Source organism: Cyrtonyx montezumae, unplaced genomic scaffold (genome assembly GCF_038088225.1).
Source record: "Cyrtonyx montezumae isolate F1298 unplaced genomic scaffold, pur_monq_1.0 scaffold_36, whole genome shotgun sequence".
In the NCBI taxonomy this organism is placed as follows: Eukaryota; Metazoa; Chordata; class Aves; order Galliformes; family Odontophoridae; genus Cyrtonyx; species Cyrtonyx montezumae.
The window spans coordinates 1850898-1870351 of NW_027072041.1; the positions used below are offsets into that span (position 1 = coordinate 1850898).

The 19454-nt window shown below is 37.5% G+C and overlaps 1 protein-coding gene across 6 annotated transcripts in view; it reads left to right on the forward strand.

The window, feature by feature from the left end:
* The window catches only part of BNC2 (basonuclin zinc finger protein 2), a 334359-nt gene that overhangs the window by 292891 nt on the left and 22014 nt on the right, over positions 1-19454 (forward strand). For all 6 annotated transcript variants that reach the window (XM_065745616.1, XM_065745619.1, XM_065745615.1 and 3 more), the window contains one exon: positions 16294-18260. In XM_065745616.1, the coding sequence (XP_065601688.1) occupies positions 16294-18260 (1967 nt within the window). The remainder of the gene's footprint in view (positions 1-16293; positions 18261-19454) is intronic.

Sequence of the window (19454 nt, forward strand, 5' to 3'; positions counted from 1 at the left end):
TTCCCATATGTAGTTTATACTGCTTCTTTCCAAACCTTACCTGACCTGCTTTTCTGACAATGCAGCTTCATTCTTTCTCTCCTTGTACTATTTCCCCTCCTAGAACTGCACTTTAAGGAAGAAGCCTGGCTCTAACCTAAGAATACTAGGCCTTCTCTAAAAGGTGGTTTGTAATTGGTGTAGAAGCTGCATTATCTTCTTTGTGTAAGTGTAAATTCAGTGTTTTTCATTCCTTGAGATCATTGGGAAGGTAAGCATTAGACACTACAGTACTGCATGTTCTGACCTACAGCTGCTGCTGTTTGCTGTGTCCTTGCTGCTGTGTTCCTACCACAATATAATTGTTTAAACATGCTCACACTGCTGTGATGTTCCTATGGCGAATCATGCATAGTAATTTGATTTGATTAATGGATTTTAAAAGGTGTGGTCCTTTCCTTCAAGCTCATGTGGATTGAGACCACCATGTTAAAGGTAACCTTGCCTGTTTAGCTCCACCAAATTGAATTAATTACTCTGCAGTTCACTTTTAGAAAAATAAAAATAAAAAAATAAAGAACCATGAAAAATAATTCAAGGAGTTGATCACATAACAACACTAATGTTGAACTCCTAACGACTTGTCAGCAGTCTTTTCTTGCAGAGAACTGCAAGACATAAAAGTATGTTTTAAATAGCTTAAAAACAGTAATGCCATTAATGCTCACAAATGATAACTCCATTTACTGTGAATTTTACAGATTCCTCTGACTTTACTGTCCTGTGTGGGCAAAACTGACACTGTCTTGTAGGCTTCAGTTCCCATTTGCCTTTTCCAAAGCTGAGGGAATATGGCCTTCTATCTGTATGAGAGCATCTGTGCTATTATCACATTTGTTCCAGGCTCAGTAGACCAGTCTGTAAGCAGTGAAACAGTCTGACTTCCTTCACAAAACTGTTTGAACATTTTCATGTTAGACATTACCAGCACTGAGGCACTGATTGTAGTGATGTACTTGGTCATTTTTTTCGTACACCATGATACCTTTTACTCCATAGTGTAATTCACAGTGCATCTGGCCCCATATGAGCACTTCTGTTTGAATGCAGAATGCTATCCAGACTATTCCTTGTTTTACATTAAAATAGACTTATGATTAATTTAGGTCTGAACTGAAACCTGTTAAAATTCGGGCGTTTAGAAATGTGTATCCTATATATATATATATATATATATGGCTAAAAAAAAGATTGTTCATTTTATTTAAATAATATATTTTTGCTTCTCAGTGGAGTGCTATAAATAAATAGAGTAGAAAATATTTGCATCATTTTAACTGTGGCCTGAGGAGTTTCATACAGCACCTTAACTTTGTCAGTCTTTTGCTTTTGTTATACAAAATCAAAACCAAGAGGCCTGTAATCCTCTGTATATTGATTTTTTATTATTAAAAAGTAAAAGTTGAAAGGCAGCACTAAACCTGCTTTATCACCCACACTTGAACCAACTTTGGATGCCATTACTAAGAGCTGGGGTTTTGCCAAAGACGTTAAAAGTTACTTTTTGCTTACACTTTGCCAAGCTATTGTTACAGCTCTCCTTTTTATGAATACAATTCATTTTATTTGCTTCACAACAAATAGTTGTATTCAGGGGAGCCTCTTCTGTATTAAGTCGTCTGTCCTCTGAGGTAATGAGAGTGGCTTGTAAAGTTATCAAAATAAACTTCTAAGTATGAGTACTGTTATTTCCCTCAAAGTTTGCTGTGTTACAAGTAATCTAAAGACAGTTTCTTGGTGCCAATTTGAGGAAGTGGGATTGGTATTTTCAATTGCGAACAATTTCACTTGGGAAGTTTTGCATATAATAAGCGTGAATGAAACAATCATAACGTAGTGTGATTGTCAACAGTTTACAGGCTGGTCCGGCCAGGATCTGTGACAAATGAGGCAAGGGGAACCACAGACCCACTCCCTGGGAAAGGGAAACAGGGAAAAGGAAAAGGGCAGGGAGATGGGCCTAAAATAAAACAGTGACAATGATCTGAGGAGGAAAGCTAATTTAATAAATAAGATATCAGAATGCAAAATAGCACAATATAATACAGTATAACTGGAATTGAAGCTAATTAATCAAATAAAATGAGAAAGTGTCTGAAACCAAAGGCCTCATTCTAACACTGAAATCGAGGCAGCTAGGGAGCTTACGCTGCTGGGATCATCAGAAAGGGGGAAGAGAGAGATCTCATGACTTGCCAACAGTTTTATGTTTCCCTCTGAGTGGAAAACAGAAAAATGCAAAGTTCCCAGATAACTAATGACAGGAAAAGAGGGAATGGCCACAAGTAGAGCTAGGGAAGATTTAGATTGGATTTGAGGAAACATTTTTTCTCTGAAAGAGTGGTCAGGCACTGGAATAGCCTGCCTAGGGAGGTGGTTGAGGCACCATCCCTAGTGCTGTTCAAGAAGCGTTTAGATGAGGTGCTAAGGGATTTGATTTAGTAGTTCAGTGGGTAGGGATGGTGTTAGGAGGATGGTTGGACTAGATGATCTTGTAGGTCCTTTCCAACCTAATATATCTATGAATCTATGATGCAAAGTCCTCTGGGGTACATAGTTCTTCTTTCCTGAGCCAGCAATACCTGGAACTATCGGTTATTCATGGAACTGGAGCATTAAGTCTTTAACTCACAGTGCACTACATGATGTTATGATGTGGAATACTGATAACAAAAAATCATAAAACCTTGACAGTGATAAAGGTTGTTCTCTAAGAAACTGAACTAGAAAAGACAATCATTGACAGAACAGCTCATTTGTCTGCATATTATAGAAATGAATCCTTCCAGACATATTCCACTGTCTTCCACTGACAAAAATAAAATGTGAATTTTGTTGCAGTTCTCTAGATAACTTCTTTCAAAGTTTGTCTTTTAAATTCTTTCATAGTTCAATTCCTATTAAATCTTATCACAGAAAAGAGTTGTTTGAATATTCATAAAGCCAGGTCAGCTTTACAGAAACTTGGAGGTTTTTTTAAAGGTACAGATATTTAGGGCTCCGTCAAATTAATCTGCAGTGGGATTTTCCTTATAACATGTCCATGTGCACTTTAAAGATAATAACCTGAGACATAGAAGGACTGTAATTTGTCCAGAATACATGGAAAGTGCCTGATGAATCTAGAACTAAAGCTTCAGTTTCTTCAGTAGTGCCATAGTCTGCCAACTTCCATTTCTTATCTCTGAGATCTCAATATGAAAAGACATTTAATATGAAAAATGGTTCATTTTTCTTTTCAGTTGGCAAATGTTTGTATTTATGATATTTGTTTTTGATATTTTGGGTCCAATTTTAAACTCTATGACTAGGTATAATTTGACTCCTCAGTTTGGCTTCCCAAGCATTAAGGTCATTTTGCACCTGTAGTTCAAACAGTAACTCTGAAGCTGCAAGCCAAAAATATTGAAGATTTTTTGCACATGAATGAAGTTCACTTAAATGCTTACGTCTGTCAAATCATACCAGGCCATTTGGCTGGAAAAATAAGAGAGGTGACACAGGCCTCGACATGGCTTGAATTTGAAGAATTTGCTCAAGCAGAACTTCAGTTACATTTGGAAGAAGGGATTTCTGCCTATACAGAGAGCCAGGCCAATGAATGGCTCTTGTTAATCTCCATAACTTAGAGTTCACTCACTTATTCTTCTGACCAGTGCGTACTGTATATGCATACCAGTTGTCCAATGTCTTTCTCAAAAGGAATTGCTCATGAAGTTCAATTGTCCTCTACTGTTTAAGACTTGAGAATCAGGTGAAACACCATAATGTGTGAAATTCTCTGCAAATGATAAGTAATTGATAAATAACGTCTTCAGTACAATCCTAAATGTTGAAGTTCCTCTTCAGAATTTCCTCATGTAAGTAAACTGTGAGCTGTCTTGTTAACAAGATGTACATTTTCAGTTTTTTAATGCTTTCTTGCTTACTTCTATCTTTACCACCTGCTGATCTATACAAAGATATACAAAGTATCATTTAGCTTTTTGAATTCAGTTTAGATCAAAGGTTTATACTTCAATTTAAATGTAAAAGATCTCCAGCAAAGATGAATAATACCTATGTAAATAATATTCCTTAACGAACTAAGTTCTCTCAAGTAACTCAGTATCTCTAGAGACTGAAGAAAACTGATAAAACCCAAAATGTGCAAAAACAAAAATTGCCAAGTAAATTGATTTTTTAAAAGATCCCAACTAGAATGAATAGTTGTATTTCTCCGTAATTTCTTAGGTGTCACCTAATTTCATTCTGTTATTTTTCCAGAGCTTATTTGTAAAAAAAATAAATAAAAATCAGTTAAGTCTGCCTCACAGTTTCTCTCAAAAGCAGCCAGCCTTGTTTCCTTTAGGAAATGCAGATAAAGGTTAATGTTGTATTACACACTTTTGCCAACATAGAAGCCAGGCACTAGTCCTTGGTTTGATGGGACACCAAATTGTCTGTTACAAGTTGATAAAAGCATGTCTCTGTTATGGAGGCTTTCTATGCTATTAGCCAAGGTCAGAGGCCAAATATCTCCAAAATCAAAGAGAAATACTAATGATTTAGAAACACTTTTCCTTTTTTTTTTTCAAATAGTGTTATACACAACAGTAAAAGTATTCTTTGTCTTTAAATATTTTAAACTGTCTGTTGCCTAGCACTTCGCCATAAGCCACACTGGCTTTCCTTTTCCTTCCTATATAAGAAAATAACATACTTGGAGGGAGGGTGGAAGATTACAGCAGCACTTCCATTTATTTCTGCAGTGGATACCCTGCTGAAAGGTGCATTGACTGAACACAGGACAGACACAAAGATCAATCTTAGTGGGACCAAAACCCTTGAGGTAGTGCTTACTCAAAATCGATCAGTCTTTTTAGTTATCCCTGGCAGTGATGGCTGTTACATTTTCTTACCATTTCAGTACAGCCTTTTCTTCCAGCCTACACTAAAGAGCATGGTCAGAGGTGTTGTCCTCATCTATGTTCCATATGAACCACTGTTATTTTCAGTAATGTCAGAAATTTTGTTGTATCTCAGTGTGCCTATTCATTCTGGATATTACACTATCATAATCTAACAAAATAAATGTACACTTTACTATGATTGAAAGGTTTTCAGTGTTGGAGTAACCTACTGAATTTCATAAAATAATTGCAAGTTGGAGAATACTGAATTTCTTTTTCTTGCACAGCAGCTTAAGCAGGCTCATATTGTTTCCGTTTGGGAATCATAATTCTGTTCCAGTTTGCATCTTCTCCTCCTGGCATTTAATCAAAAGCTGGTGTTGAACATATTTTAGGATGTTTATAAAATGACAAGATTTGCTAACTTGCAAGGTATGTTAAATATAAGACATAATCAAATACATATTAAATATGTGAATGCATAACTACATTATATTAATGCATATATCATTTTTGAATATATGCATATATAAAGCACATCCTCAAGGCTGTTAAAATGCATTACAATATAAACTTTATTGCAGGATGCAGGGATGACATACCCACTATTACATACTGTTTTTCTGCAAGCTGCATGGCAGACAGTTTTCTCTGGGTAACAAAAAGAGCATCTCACTTCACAGATCATCTGTTTGTCTGGAAAGCAGAGAAATACCCTTGTTCTAGGAGTTAAATGTCTGACCTCAGGGAGATGGTTCAGTTTCTGCTCAAGTTATTGGTGAGAGGAAGTTCATTTGCTGTGACTGCACCAAGCTTCAAGACAAGAAATCTGAAGCCCAAGCCACTCATTATTGAATCTCAGCAGTAGATGTGATTTCTAGCAATCCAAAAACTAGAACAAAAGGACTTTGCAAAACTAGAATAAAAGGCCTGCTCTGGAACTGCACTGTCTCGGTTAGACTGTTTGCATAGGACTGTGGTTCCTAGGGCTGCTAAGCTATTATTTTGCCAAGACCCATGTAGGAAGAAGCAGTAAGTAAAAAACAGATCTTTTTTACTGTATAATTTACATTCTTATATGCTACACTCAGATCTAGATGTATTTTGCTTCTGAACTCTGGTTATATCTGTGCTTTGTGTTAAAGTCATTGAGACATCTTTGGTGAAAGTAATCAAGGTCAACAACAAGCCAATTTTCTTTCTCAAAGCAGAACAAACCTGTTTTTGGTATTGTCCTGTCAGTGAAGTACTGTTAGCTCCTACTTGAAAATGGAAGATGTCAGGAAGGTGGTACTTGCTAATTCTGCCTTCCTCTCCTAAGGTGGAAATACCTCAATTCATGGAGGGTGAATTGAACTTTGAACTTTTTAAACTCTCTCTCTGTTGAACTCCAATTACACCAAGGAGGTGACCCAATGCACAGACACTGCAGAAAAGATTAGATGATGTGCTAACTTATTTTATTTTATTTTTAAAATCAATACATTGATGTAGGTGCTGTCTGCCAGATTCTGCCCTGGCTTCCGCTCCAAGCAGTCCTCTTGGAGTCACTACAATTGGCCCAGGCAGAAACAATCCAAATTATTAATCCTCTTTGATACTGTTCTGAGTTGTATCAATTCTAGTTTTATGGTTGCTGCTGCTGTTCCAAGTTCAGTTTGCATTTTTCTGCTTAAAAAAAAAAAAAAAAAAAGCCCTTTGTGGATGTGGTCAGAAACAATGGAAATTGTGGAATTCGGCACAGAGTGAATGCAAGATTGTTTGGAAAATACCACTGCCTCATCTATCAACTGTTAAATTAGCAGAACTGTTCTCAGGAGGTGAGCATGGCATTACTAGTATAGCTTTCTGTATTTCTCTGTTTTACTGCCCTTAGGTTCACCACTTCAGAGCCTTCTACCACCAAAGTGTGCCCCATCCACTTCTAAATATATCACTGAAAACATTAAACATGTGTATACTAATTGCGATCAGGCTAAAATTCAAGTGCTGTGCTTGTGGGACATTTTTTTTTATCAGAAGCTGTATTTTAAGTGATGACACACAGTAATTTGTTCATTCTTCTGTCAATGTAATTTACAAGGCAACGACAGATAAACATAGCTATACAAGATTCATTTACAGTGACACAATGGCAGATACACAGAGCAGAACCCTGCCTATGAGATAAAGTGGACTGAGTGACTTATGCAGTAATTAGGGGATAATTGTCATTAACCTCGCAAACAGTAGTTTACCCATATTGTTTAAAAGGCTCCAGGATGCATAATGACAAGGTAATCTGTCAAAGCGCTAGGGGGAAATATTAATAAGATTTGTGCAAGCCTGGATAGAAAATATGCAGAAAGCGGCCACATTAAGCTAATTGGTGGATGAATATACACTTGTAAAAGTGCTTCTAATGGCACGTTTGCTGCTCTCCAAATGACTACTGTTAATGTGGAGAAGTGGGCTGCCTAGAAAGTCAGGACTGCTGGGACAAGAGGGTATTAAGACATGCAGGCACAGTTATTATTACTTTGTACACTGTAATATAATTCCCCCACTTTCTTTTGCATTTCGGTGCATGTAAGACGTGCAGTCGGATAGTCCACTTCATGTACCACAGCATTTTATATATTTCAGAGACCTCTGCCTTTTTTGGTATCACTCGTACACCCTGTTGCCTTCCTTCTGCATCAGATAGCCACCTATGTTACACGTGTTTTTCTTGGTGTAAATTTTTTAGGTAAACAATGAAAAAAAAAAAGGCCTAATTAAGATCATGTCATATATATTGCAAGTAATAATGCATAGTCCCCTAATGAATACTAAAGGTGGAAATCAATCTCCTGCTTCTGCTGCCATTCAAATACCCAGCATATAGTACAGCTGAATCCCTTTATTGAGACACAACTTAGTGTTCAATCAGAAAACCAAGCTTGTAATTAAATCCAATCATTGGCAATTTTACTCCAGTGATAAAACACTGGAGAACTTCTTGATTCATTGCAATGACACTGGTTAGGCAAATCACTTACTGATTTCTTTAGAAGTTTTACTTCCGTGCCCAGTAAGACTAACATTTTGTTGCCTGAGTTTTCCAGTTAGGGTTATGGCTTTAGTGAGGTGGGATTTAAAGTGTGAAAAGTTCCGTCAGATAATCTTATTTGACTTGACTAAAAGATACCTTTCTCTGCTTTTGGTACAGTGCATATTGCATGGAACAGCTGCAGGGATGTAGGACATGATGAATTCTTTATATTATCACATTGCAATAATTGGAGAAGGTCTTGGCTAAAGAAAACCTGGATGTCTCTTGAGACTATGTACATAGCAAGTAAAATAATTCATTGTTGCTCTTTGTGAGTGGTTCTTTTTTTCCCATAAAATGTATATGATTCTGTCAGTCTGGTGAAACTGAGGTATAAAAGAGAGGTTTAAGTAGCCAGCTAAATTCACTGAAATACTGCTGGAGCACAGAAAACGTAACGTTACTTCTTTTAAATTTATGAATTTATGCAAACAGTAAAACTAAAAGTGATTTAATGGGCTGATATTATCAAGGCAAGTTTTCTTATATAGCTTACCAAAATGTGCAACTTTATATGCAAAAAATTCAAGAAGCTGCAAATGTAAATCAGTCATTGCTATAGTTGTGTAACAAGGTGGTTATTTCTTGTCCATCTACTTGCAAAAATTACACCTGGAATTGTTTCAGTGTTTTGATCCTTTTTTGTCCCTGTGCATCCCTACTCCAAAGAGTCCCCACAACACCTCATAGTCTATAATTTTTTACTTCACGCACAATGCACTTGGTGATTAGATTGCCTCTAGAAGCCATGTCTCTCTAAGGGGAAACACCCTCACCACAAGCTGGTAGGAAAGCTGCTTCAGAGATATTGAAATGATTAAAAAAAAAAAAGTCTCTAGATTTGGGGGTTCAGGATTCTAAATTTCAAAGCTGTTTCAGGAATTTGAATGCTTGATTCTATAAAATCTTGATATTCTATCACAAAAGTGAGAAAATCTGCCTTACCTTTGGCATACATTAACAAATGTTTTCTTATACAGATGTACAGATCCTGGTCACTTTACATTAATTTCATTAGGTGAGGTTTGTAGAAATTTTATGAGAAACCAAATCGTAGTTGATGGTAGTGGATGTGAATACTTGCCTTTGAAAATTTGTGATATTTATCATAGGTAAGGGGCAAAATTCTTGGGAATTGGCATTGGTATTTCAAAATAAATGCAAGATAATGATGTAGTGACTAGTGCTGAAAGGTGACTTTGGATCTTCTTAACATTATCAAAGGAATGTGGCTCTATGCTAACAGAAGCTCCACTGCTATCAAAAAGTGACAGAACTTACCATTTAATTGGTGAGGTTTATATTTCTTATTCCTTCCCACCAACAGGACAGCTGTAAATCAAATTTCACTGACATAATAGGAGTTACCACACTGTAAAATTTCAAATGCAAGACAAGAATTGAGTTCTGACAGGGCTTAGACTGTTCTTTGAGTGCAGACATAGGTTTTCTGTGAAAAAAACCTGTCAGGTACCCAGCTGTAAAGATGCTTGATGCAGTTTCCATGATTAAATGAAGCTGAAACTGCTGTAATTAAATATGTTGTAACCCCACAGTGATCTATCATAGTTTTAAAAATAAAAATGCTGTACACATTTTTATCCAGAAAAAAAAGTGATAGTCTTGTGAATTATGCATTCTTATCTGGTCCATAATCAAGAGCATTCCTTAACAAAGTGAATATTTTATCAAAAGTCAAACAATATGTTTTAAAAATCAGAAGCATTTAAAACGAATGCCCTTGCATCCTAGTGGTTTTACAGGAGCTAAAGAGGTGAATATACTTTTAGGAAGAGCAGGAAAGAGTTCAAAAGAATATTTCCTTTTGTGAAAAATGTAAGAGGCTTTTTTCCTGACCCCCAGTTTGCATGGGTACTTGCTAGTTGGTATTTCACATAGTATGTTTTTGGGTTTGGTTTTTTTTGTTGTTGTTGTTTTGGGTTTTTTTTGGTTGGGTGAGCCTAAAAAATGAAAGATAGTGAGAAATAAGAAAAATAGGTCCCTGAAGGGTGTGGTGTGTTGGGGATCCAGTCTTTTGGTACTACTCCCTGTAAACCAGTCCAGAACCAGAGCTCTAGCAGGTTGCTTGTGCAGGGATCTGTGCTCCTGGCATGTGTCTTCAGGATGAGATATAAAACAGAGGACCTGCATACTTTTGGTCAGTAAAGACCCTGTAGGCCATTTAGCAAGAGCGTGGGTGGTTAATGGCGGTGTCCTGGCTAGGTTTCAGCTGCGGTTATTGCATTCCACCTCCTTACGTTCCATCTGCAGTTTCAGCAGGACATGGTGTTCCTCACTTTCACTCTGAAACTGTTGAGCAGTGCTCCTGTGCATCGTTACACAGCCGCTGTGCTCCACCATGGTGGTATGCCCCTGTTCAAACAGACTTGGCTCCACATAGTGTTTCAGGGCTAAGTTAATTCAAAACTACTTTCCAGTATGGTCAGTGGAATTATTCTGGATTTGAAGTACAATTACTCTGGATTTAAAGTGCAGCCAGATTTCAACCTAGTGTCTACAATATCAATTAGTAAGAATTTGTAAAGGTCTTTGAGGTCATTTTGGTCAAAATGCAAAAGTTTTTGGTGCTGCATGCATAAGGAGACATGAAGCACAAAATCCAGAGTATAAGCACTACCTGGCAGCAAAGGTAAGTACAAGCATACATGTAATTATGAGTAAATAGTATCTCCTTCGTGTTAGTTTTCACTTGTACACACAATGCTGGTGTCATTTTTACTTGATACTTCAGGAAAAGACAGACTCCTTTCGCCCTCCGCAACAGCTGCCATTCTCATGCATGTCCTGTATCTTTGGAAAAAAAACCAAACAACTCCAGTAGGTGAGGGAAGGGGCTGTCTGAAGGGAAGAATATCTATCTCTTTTGATTTTTCTAGCACAGTGGAGGCTGCAGTGAAGCCAAAAGATAAAGATTTCCATTATTGACTGAGAACTCGCTAGAGCTGCACTGTGTTGATTCCTGCTGCAGTGGTATAACTCAAGGAGCGGACTGCTGACACTTAAACATGAGTTTGTTCATATGGTTTCAGTTGAAGCTGAGGGGCTGGTGGGAGGTGGACGAGTAGTGACAGATGAGGGGAAAAAATTTTAACAATGGCTCATTGCAGGCTGGGTGTGTTAAATTTTATATCAATTGCACATGTATAATCACAGCAAGCAAGTATGCACACTTTTTTTGTGTGTGTGTTTACAGGAGCAAAGGTGGGCTAGATTCAGTGTGGAAAAAACATGTATCAGGAAAATGAGTATACGAATGGTCATATGGAGATCTAGATACAGGGATTACTTCTGCCGTATTGAAGTCAGAGTGTTGGCCAGAACAAGCCAGTGTGGTTGCACGTTTCCGCTCCCGTCCCTACGAACATGAGCTGGTGTGCTGCTACACACTTCTGGTTGCCTTTGCCCCAGGAGCAGTAGGACTACCCATAGCGTAACAGCTTGAAATTTAATTGGGAAGCAAAGGGATGCTCCTGGGAAATTCAGCCAAACAAAAACAACAAACCCTAAATCATGGAAATTATGTAGGCTTTTCTTTATTAGAAACAAATGTTGATTTTTTTCTTCTGTCTACACCCTAATTAAAACCATCCTGTGCAATTATAGTATGACCAAATGAATGTCTTTCAGTCTGCTTTTCAATTGTTACAGCTGCATTCAAAATGTTCCTTACAGATCAGCTAGAAAATACGTAGCTCTTTAAGGGCTCACAGAAGAATGTGATACTGTGAACACCAAGCTTGCTTATTTAATTAATCAAATACATATCTAAGTAATGTTTTGCAAAGTGGATACTTAATTGATATGCATCAAAAATAACAGTTTATGGTGCATATGCAAACTTCCTAAAATAAAAAGCTGGCAGTGTGTTTTTCTGTACAACTTTGAGCACAGAAGCCTTGTTTAGGAAGCTATTTTGGAGTTTTTTAACCTTCCAATTAATCTCAACTCTTCTCTAATTCTCGCTATAAATTCAGCCAGCAGTGTATATACACTTCACCTGAGCCAAAAAGTTGATTAGCAAGATAAAAACAGAAGTGCAAAAAGTCTGTGATGTGTATATATATATGTACATATATATGTGCGTGCCCATGTGAGCATATATGTATAAGTTTAGTTAAATGCAGTGCAAGCATGCAGGAGTTGATACAGTTTCTCACATGAAGTGAGAGTTTAAAACAACTGATTTCATAACAAAAATTCAAGGCCTGCAATGTATGTTTATGGTGTATGTTTGCATAGACCGTCTTTAGTTTCTAAATAAGCAGTTTTTAAATGGTGAGGTTTTCAAGATGAATTAGAAGCTTAAAATCTGAAAAGCTTAAAGGCCCTCAGGAAATGAAGACTCTTCTACACAATCCTCCTCAATTAAGCTCTTACAAATTAGAGTGATTTTTGTGCCCATCTTTTGCTTTAGCATGTTTGTATCATCCCAGATAATCATCTTGAGGCCCATCACTTGTTCTGTCTGACCTAGAAGTTTAAGACAAGATGTACCCTACCATATCTCTTTGTAACATGTTCAGGAAAAAATGAGAAGGCAGCTTCAGGATATTTAACTCTGCCTTTGCTGTCTAGATTTAATGTGGTTTGTGTGTACATTATTTGTAATCTATAAAAATAATAAACATATGTATTAGAAGGGGAAGAATCAAGTGTGTGTTTAGATTCAGAAAAACATCCAAGGTTATGTTTTGCATCCTTGAAGATTAGATTTTATATGATTTAGGGATTAAAATTTTTTCTGTCTCTGAAACTGAGAAAGAGCTACCCAGGCATGTAAAATACAATTTCAAAAAACAAGGCTGTATGGATGAAGAAGGAAGAAATCAGGCTTACTTGTCTACTGCCTGGTGTAAAGCTGTAAGCTCGCAGTGGTATCTCTCTGTTCACTGACTTCACTGTACACATTGTCACAGGAGGCTTGGCTTAATCAGTTGTGAGCTGAAAAAAGTAATATAAATTGGAACCTTTTGTCGTGGAATATTTAAATGTGGATATGATTTAATGGCTTTGGGGAAAATATTTAGCATGAGAGATTGTAAGAAACAAGAAATCGATTATATGTAAGAAAGGACTTGAACTCCTAATCAAGTACTACCATATACAGAGAGATCCCTAGCTAGTTATAGCTTAATTCAATGTGGATAATGGTTAGATTTTTGTTAATTTTAAGTTTTATCAAAAAATGACATTCCTATTCATTCTTTATCTAGGTTTGCATAGTACATACTTAAAATGATTTATGGAAAGTCATCACTATGTAAATATTGAAGCATATGCTATAAAGTATCCACAGGTCGGATGTTTTCTATGTAGTATGGGCATCTTTGCAGTATCTTTTTTACTTTTGCTAGTGAAATAAAAATTACTGCTTCAAATTAACCAGGTATAGCTTGCTGCAACTAGTACAAGTAGGCAGAAAATGTTTAAGGACAGCTTTCTGATACCCTGCTTTTCCTGTGATGGCAAAGATAACACCCTGAACAGTCACATTCTTGACTGCCAAATTTTTTTTATCAGTGGCAAACAGCAGCAGCTGAAAGTCTGTCCTTCACTGCAAACCCCAAACCTTCTGTCACTGACTGAGTGACAGAAGTAAGAGGGTATCTTCTCATGGAAAAGTAGGCCATGTTGTGAACTGCCAGCATCTCTGACTTCAGCTGTGGAAAAGCATGTAGGGATCCCCGTCTTTTAGGCATTGTCTCCCTGTTTTGCACACAGAAACAGCTGGATCTGCAGCCATCAGATGGGAGTCTGCATGACGTAACCATTCGCTGATGTGTGGCAGTCTGTTACAGGACCCATACCTACTATTCCCATGAGTTATTCTCATACGGGCTGTATCTAATTTTTATTTACTTAAATATCTGTTTTTATAAAACATCCATCTGCTACATAAGCCTGTGAGTGATTTACAAATTAAAGCAAAAACAAAACAAATTACTACCAGTAGTACATTACAAAGCAGCCTGCAGCTGGCTGCAGTCAGGGATTCTAATTCAATACATGCAAGCAGTGTAAATTAGACAATGTTATTTCCATCTTCAAGTTACAGTTAGAAGCAATGAATTCTTGTGGCTTCGGATTGGAAATGTGTATGCATAAATTGTGTCACAGGTGACTGTCTTTTGAGATTCACATAAGAAATGCTCAAAAGCAGAATCAGGATGGCCATTTGCAAGTGTCAGGAGAAGTAGATGCAGGGAACTTTAGGGGGCATTCATGGGAAGAGTACTCAAAGCAAGCTGGGGGGAGTTGGGCAGATACAATCTTAAAGCTTGCAAAAGTAAACCTGTTCTTTGTGTTGTTTCTTTTGTTGTTGAATGTTTGTGGGGTATTTTTATTGTTGGTTTTGTATTTGGATGATTTTTACTAGATAGCACGGACTGCCTCTTAAAATGCTCCTTCATCTAACTGGTAGAACAGTGGGAGCATAACAATTATGAATGACCACAGTGCTCAAAGGTATTTAAAGGTGTGAACGCTTCCTGACTAATACTTCAGGCCAGGACCAGCGTCTGCATGATGGCATTTCTTTCATCCCTATGTTAATGCATGCTGGATAAATTCTGCTTAGAGATAGGTTCTGGTGCTCTAACTCTCCATCAGTGAAGTGAAAATTCTTCTAAGGATATTCTGTAATTAATTACTGTTGAAAGTTTCATAGTCTTGTAATGTTTTGTTGTGAGCTATTGTGCGTGGAACCTTTCAAAACATTCTGCATTGGTATGCAAGGTTCTGCAGCATACATAGCATCAAACTTCACCATTAACTGTGCATTTAGAAAGGTGACAAACATCAGAGTTGAAATAATAAATAGATTTAATCAAACAACTACATTTGGGGCCAATGGCATTTTGCAGCGCTCTAGAAGGAAGCTTCTGGGGAAGGGAGGAAAGAATCAATATTCTGAAAACTGAAAATAAACAAATAAATAAATAAAGATTGCAAAAAACTGTAAGGTTTTTTCTGGTTTTGTAATCAATTAAGAACTGGTAGTTTTTGCAGTAACATATAGACTAGAATGTTTGAATGGGTTCTGAAGCTGAGAGTCAAGATTTAAAAAGATCAGACGCAGTACAGAGGGGTATCTTTGCAAGGATTTCAAACTGTTTAATGCATGAGGAAGCGCTGGAATAGTTCTGATTTGATGGCATGCAACAGTGCTTGTTGGTTATAGTTACCATGCTGATGTTATGTCCAGCATTTGCCCAAAAGGAAAGGTGCCAATAAAATGATGTATTCATTATATAAGTATTTTAATATCTTTTTATCAATACATGCTGGAATGGATTGCCTGACATTACATTGCAGAATTTCTAAGTCCTACCTTCAGGCAAATCTCATGCTTACTAGCAAAAATGAAAGTGTGAAATGCTTTTTAATGTATATTTAACAACAGATAGTCTAGTGATTACTGATGTGTATTCTCTCTGGATTTTTCCCTTGGTATCAGAAGGCAGTGTTAAGAGACAACATTTTTACACATTTATGCTATCTACGTCCATCAGATGCTTACTTTTTACATATTTTTAACTGCCATTTATAGCAAAAAATGTCATCCCTTAAGTCTAAGCCATACCAAGATTGCAAGTCTACAATCATTTGAAATTTATGTTTAAAACAATTTCTCTATTTCTACCTTTTGATGTAAGTTTATAATGAATGCGTTTTTCAGTATTGCTGTCATGAAAACAAAAAATTTTAAAAAGGAGGAAGATAGCAGAATTATGTGCTATTTTTAAGACTATTTGCCTTGTGTAAGAATTTCTCGTGGGATGGTCCATGAGCAATTTAAGCTCTGTGTTTACTTATATTTTGAAGAACAAATCTATCAGTTTCATTCATTTAGCTCCTTATAATGACACTGTTTAACATCAATTAAGGAACAGGTTTCCATGTTTTACAATGGAGTGCACAGCAACAAATGTATACTAAACATTTGCATAGTATATAGATCACTGCTGTTAAAATAGCAGTATGAAAAGCATTTCAGATCACAGAGCCCTAGTGTTCTACCTTTTGTTTGCTCTGACATTATTAAACACAGCTTTTTCCTCTAACTGTGACTGTAATTATGGTATTTGCGTGGCTGAAAAAGTTTGCTTTTTTGATTGAGTTCTGTTAACACTGATTGCATGTTGTTTTTTGAGCTTAGCATTTCATGTGCAGGCAGCAGAGCACCTTCTATTGAATTCAATAATTATGCAGAATCAATAAGTTTTTTCTTTGTGTTTGTCTTTGTTGTTTCTTTGATATGGCCTCTAGGATGCTGCAGGCAAGGTGCTGGACCGCTGGGCCATAATGTCCAGGGAAGAAGAGATCATTACCCTTCAGCAGTTTCTGAGATTTGGAGAAACCAAATCCATTGTGGAGCTGATGGCAATTCAAGAAAAAGAAGGGCAGGCTGTGGCTGTGCCATCTTCAAAGACAGATTCAGATATAAGGACTTTTATTGAAAGCAATAATCGCACCAGGAGCCCAAGTCTCCTTGCTCACCTGGAGAATAGCAACCCTTCCAGCATTCATCATTTTGAAAACATCCCAAATAGCCTTGCATTCCTGCTACCATTCCAGTACATAAATCCTGTCTCTGCTCCACTGCTGGGGCTGCCTCCGAATGGCCTCCTGCTGGAACAGCCAGCAATGAGGCTCCGTGAACCAAGCCTTACAGCTCAAAATGAATATAATGAGAGCAGTGAATCTGAAGTTTCGCCTACACCTTTCAAGAATGAGCAGGCATCCAGCAGGAATGCTTTGACCAGCATCACAAATGTTGAACCCAAAACTGAGCCACCATGTGTCTCTCCTGTTCAGACACCTACACCTGTCAATGATTTATCGAAAACAGAACACACTAAAAGTTCATTCCGCATTCACAGGATGAGGAGAATGGGGTCTGCCTCTAGAAAAGGAAGAGTGTTCTGTAATGCATGTGGCAAGACTTTCTATGACAAAGGTACGCTTAAAATCCACTACAACGCTGTTCATCTGAAAATCAAGCACCGTTGCACTATTGAGGGCTGCAACATGGTCTTCAGCTCTCTCAGAAGCCGCAATCGTCACAGTGCTAACCCCAACCCCCGCCTTCACATGCCAATGCTAAGAAATAACCGAGACAAAGATCTAATTCGTGCTACATCAGGTGCTGCTACCCCAGTCATAGCAAGTACAAAATCCAACCTAACTTTAACAAGCCCTGGGCGTCCACCGATGGGATTTACCACTCCTCCTCTAGATCCTGTACTACAGAATCCTCTTCCCAGTCAGCTGGTGTTTCCAGCTTTAAAGACTGTTCAACCTGTTCCTCCTTTTTACAGAAATTTACTTACTACTGGAGAAATGGTGAGTCCTCCGACCTCCCTCCCTACCAGTCCAATAATACCAGCAGCAAGTGGCATGGAGCAGCACCCCCCTCCTCCTTCAGAGTCATCAGTACCGTCAGTACTGATGCCCACCTCAGAGCCTAATGCTGACCTTGCCCCTAAGAAGAAGCCAAGGAAGTCAAGCATGCCAGTTAAAATAGAAAAGGAAGTTATTGATACTGCCGATGAATTTGATGATGAAGATGAAGAGGTGAATGACAGCAGCACAATGGTAAATGACATTGGTCATGACAATCACTGCCATTCTCAGGAAGAAATGAGCCCAGGCTTGTCTGTGAAAGACTTTTCCAAAACTGACAGAAGCAGATGCATTTCCAGACCAGATATAAGAAGGGCGGACAGTATGACATCAGAAGACCAGGAGCATGAGAGAGACTATGAAAATGAGTCTGAGTCATCAGAGCCCAAACTGTGTGAAGAATCCATGGAAGGTGATGATCGCCTCCATGAACCTGTTGAAAAATCTATGATGCACAGTGACAGACCAGATGAAAACCACAATGACTCTTCTAACCAAGATGTCATTAAGGTGAAGGAAGAGTATACAGACCCTACATATGATATGTTCTACATGAGCCAATATGGACTGTACAATGGAGGAAGTGCCAGTATGGCTGCCCTTCATGAAAGTTTTGCTTCCACATTCAACTATAACAGCCCGCAGAAGTTCTCCCCAGAAGGTGAAATGTGCTCAAGCCCAGACCCCAAGATCTGCTATGTGTGCAAGAAGAGTTTCAAGAGCTCCTACAGTGTGAAGCTTCACTACAGAAACGTTCATTTAAAAGAGATGCATGTCTGCACGGTGGCTGGCTGTAATGCTGCGTTCCCATCACGGAGAAGCAGAGATAGGTCAGTAAATATTAATTGATTTTCTACATTATTAAGTGTGTTGAATTATGAACGAATAGGTAGTTTAGGATACATGAAGAAATAGAGAGATGCATAGTAATGACAAGTGACAATCGTGTTCCCATGACATTGAGAGAGTTTCATCACTTCAGAATTTTCATTGTTGCTGGGTGTTCAGAATAGTATATATTTGCCATCCTCTTAAGTGACTGGCAAGATAATAAATGTCATTATTCTTTCAGTGTACCTATGAACATGTGTTTATAAGCTGCAGTTCATTACATTTTGTTTTTCTCCTTGCAGCTTTTAAATCAAGAAAAGTTTATATTAAATATATAGTAAATAATATACAGTACAATTGTCTTCATGCATGCACATCAAACCACAGAACAAGGAAGGAGGGAAAAGGATGGATGGACAGTTGGATGAATGAATGGAGAGAGAGAGAATGGAAGGACTGTAATAAAAGAATGATTTCCATCCCCATAGGGTCATGTAAAAGAAAACAGGAAACATAAAGAATACTTTTTCTTCTCTTCTGTTTTTAAAACTAGCTGCTACTTTTTAGCAAGAACAAGTAAATAGGAAGAAAATACTTGTCTCTTTAGAGGAATGTATACACCTCTCTATGCTTCGTGTTTATTTAGTCCACTTTCTTTTTTTTCCAACTTATGGGAATTAAGCACCCTCAGTGAAGAGAGACTAGACCTCTACATATTTTTAAGATCATCAGGGGTATATTCAGATGACATCATGTCCTCACTATGCTGCATCCGTACTGAAACAGTTGGGATTAAACAAAAGCAGCTGGTACTTTAACTCATAGGATTTTTTTGTTGTGTGATGTTTTTGTTTTAAATATATACTATTCATTTTCAGTCCTGAGGAAAATGTGATATAAGTGGAATTTTGTCAATGTGGTAGAATAACACAGTTATTTCATAGTTGTGGATTAAAGCTCTCACGTGTGATGATGATCACAAATCACATAACAAAATCTGGCTGGTTCATGGAGTGATGGTGAGATTGAGTCTTCTTTTTTCCTTTTTTTGTGTTTCATATTCTTTCATTGTGCTCTAAAAATTCAACGTAGGAGTGAAATTAAACCTAGCTAAATATTTTCCATAGCTCCTTTATTTTTACCATTGAAAATGATGGGATTTGAAAGTGAATGTATCATGTCATACAAAATGA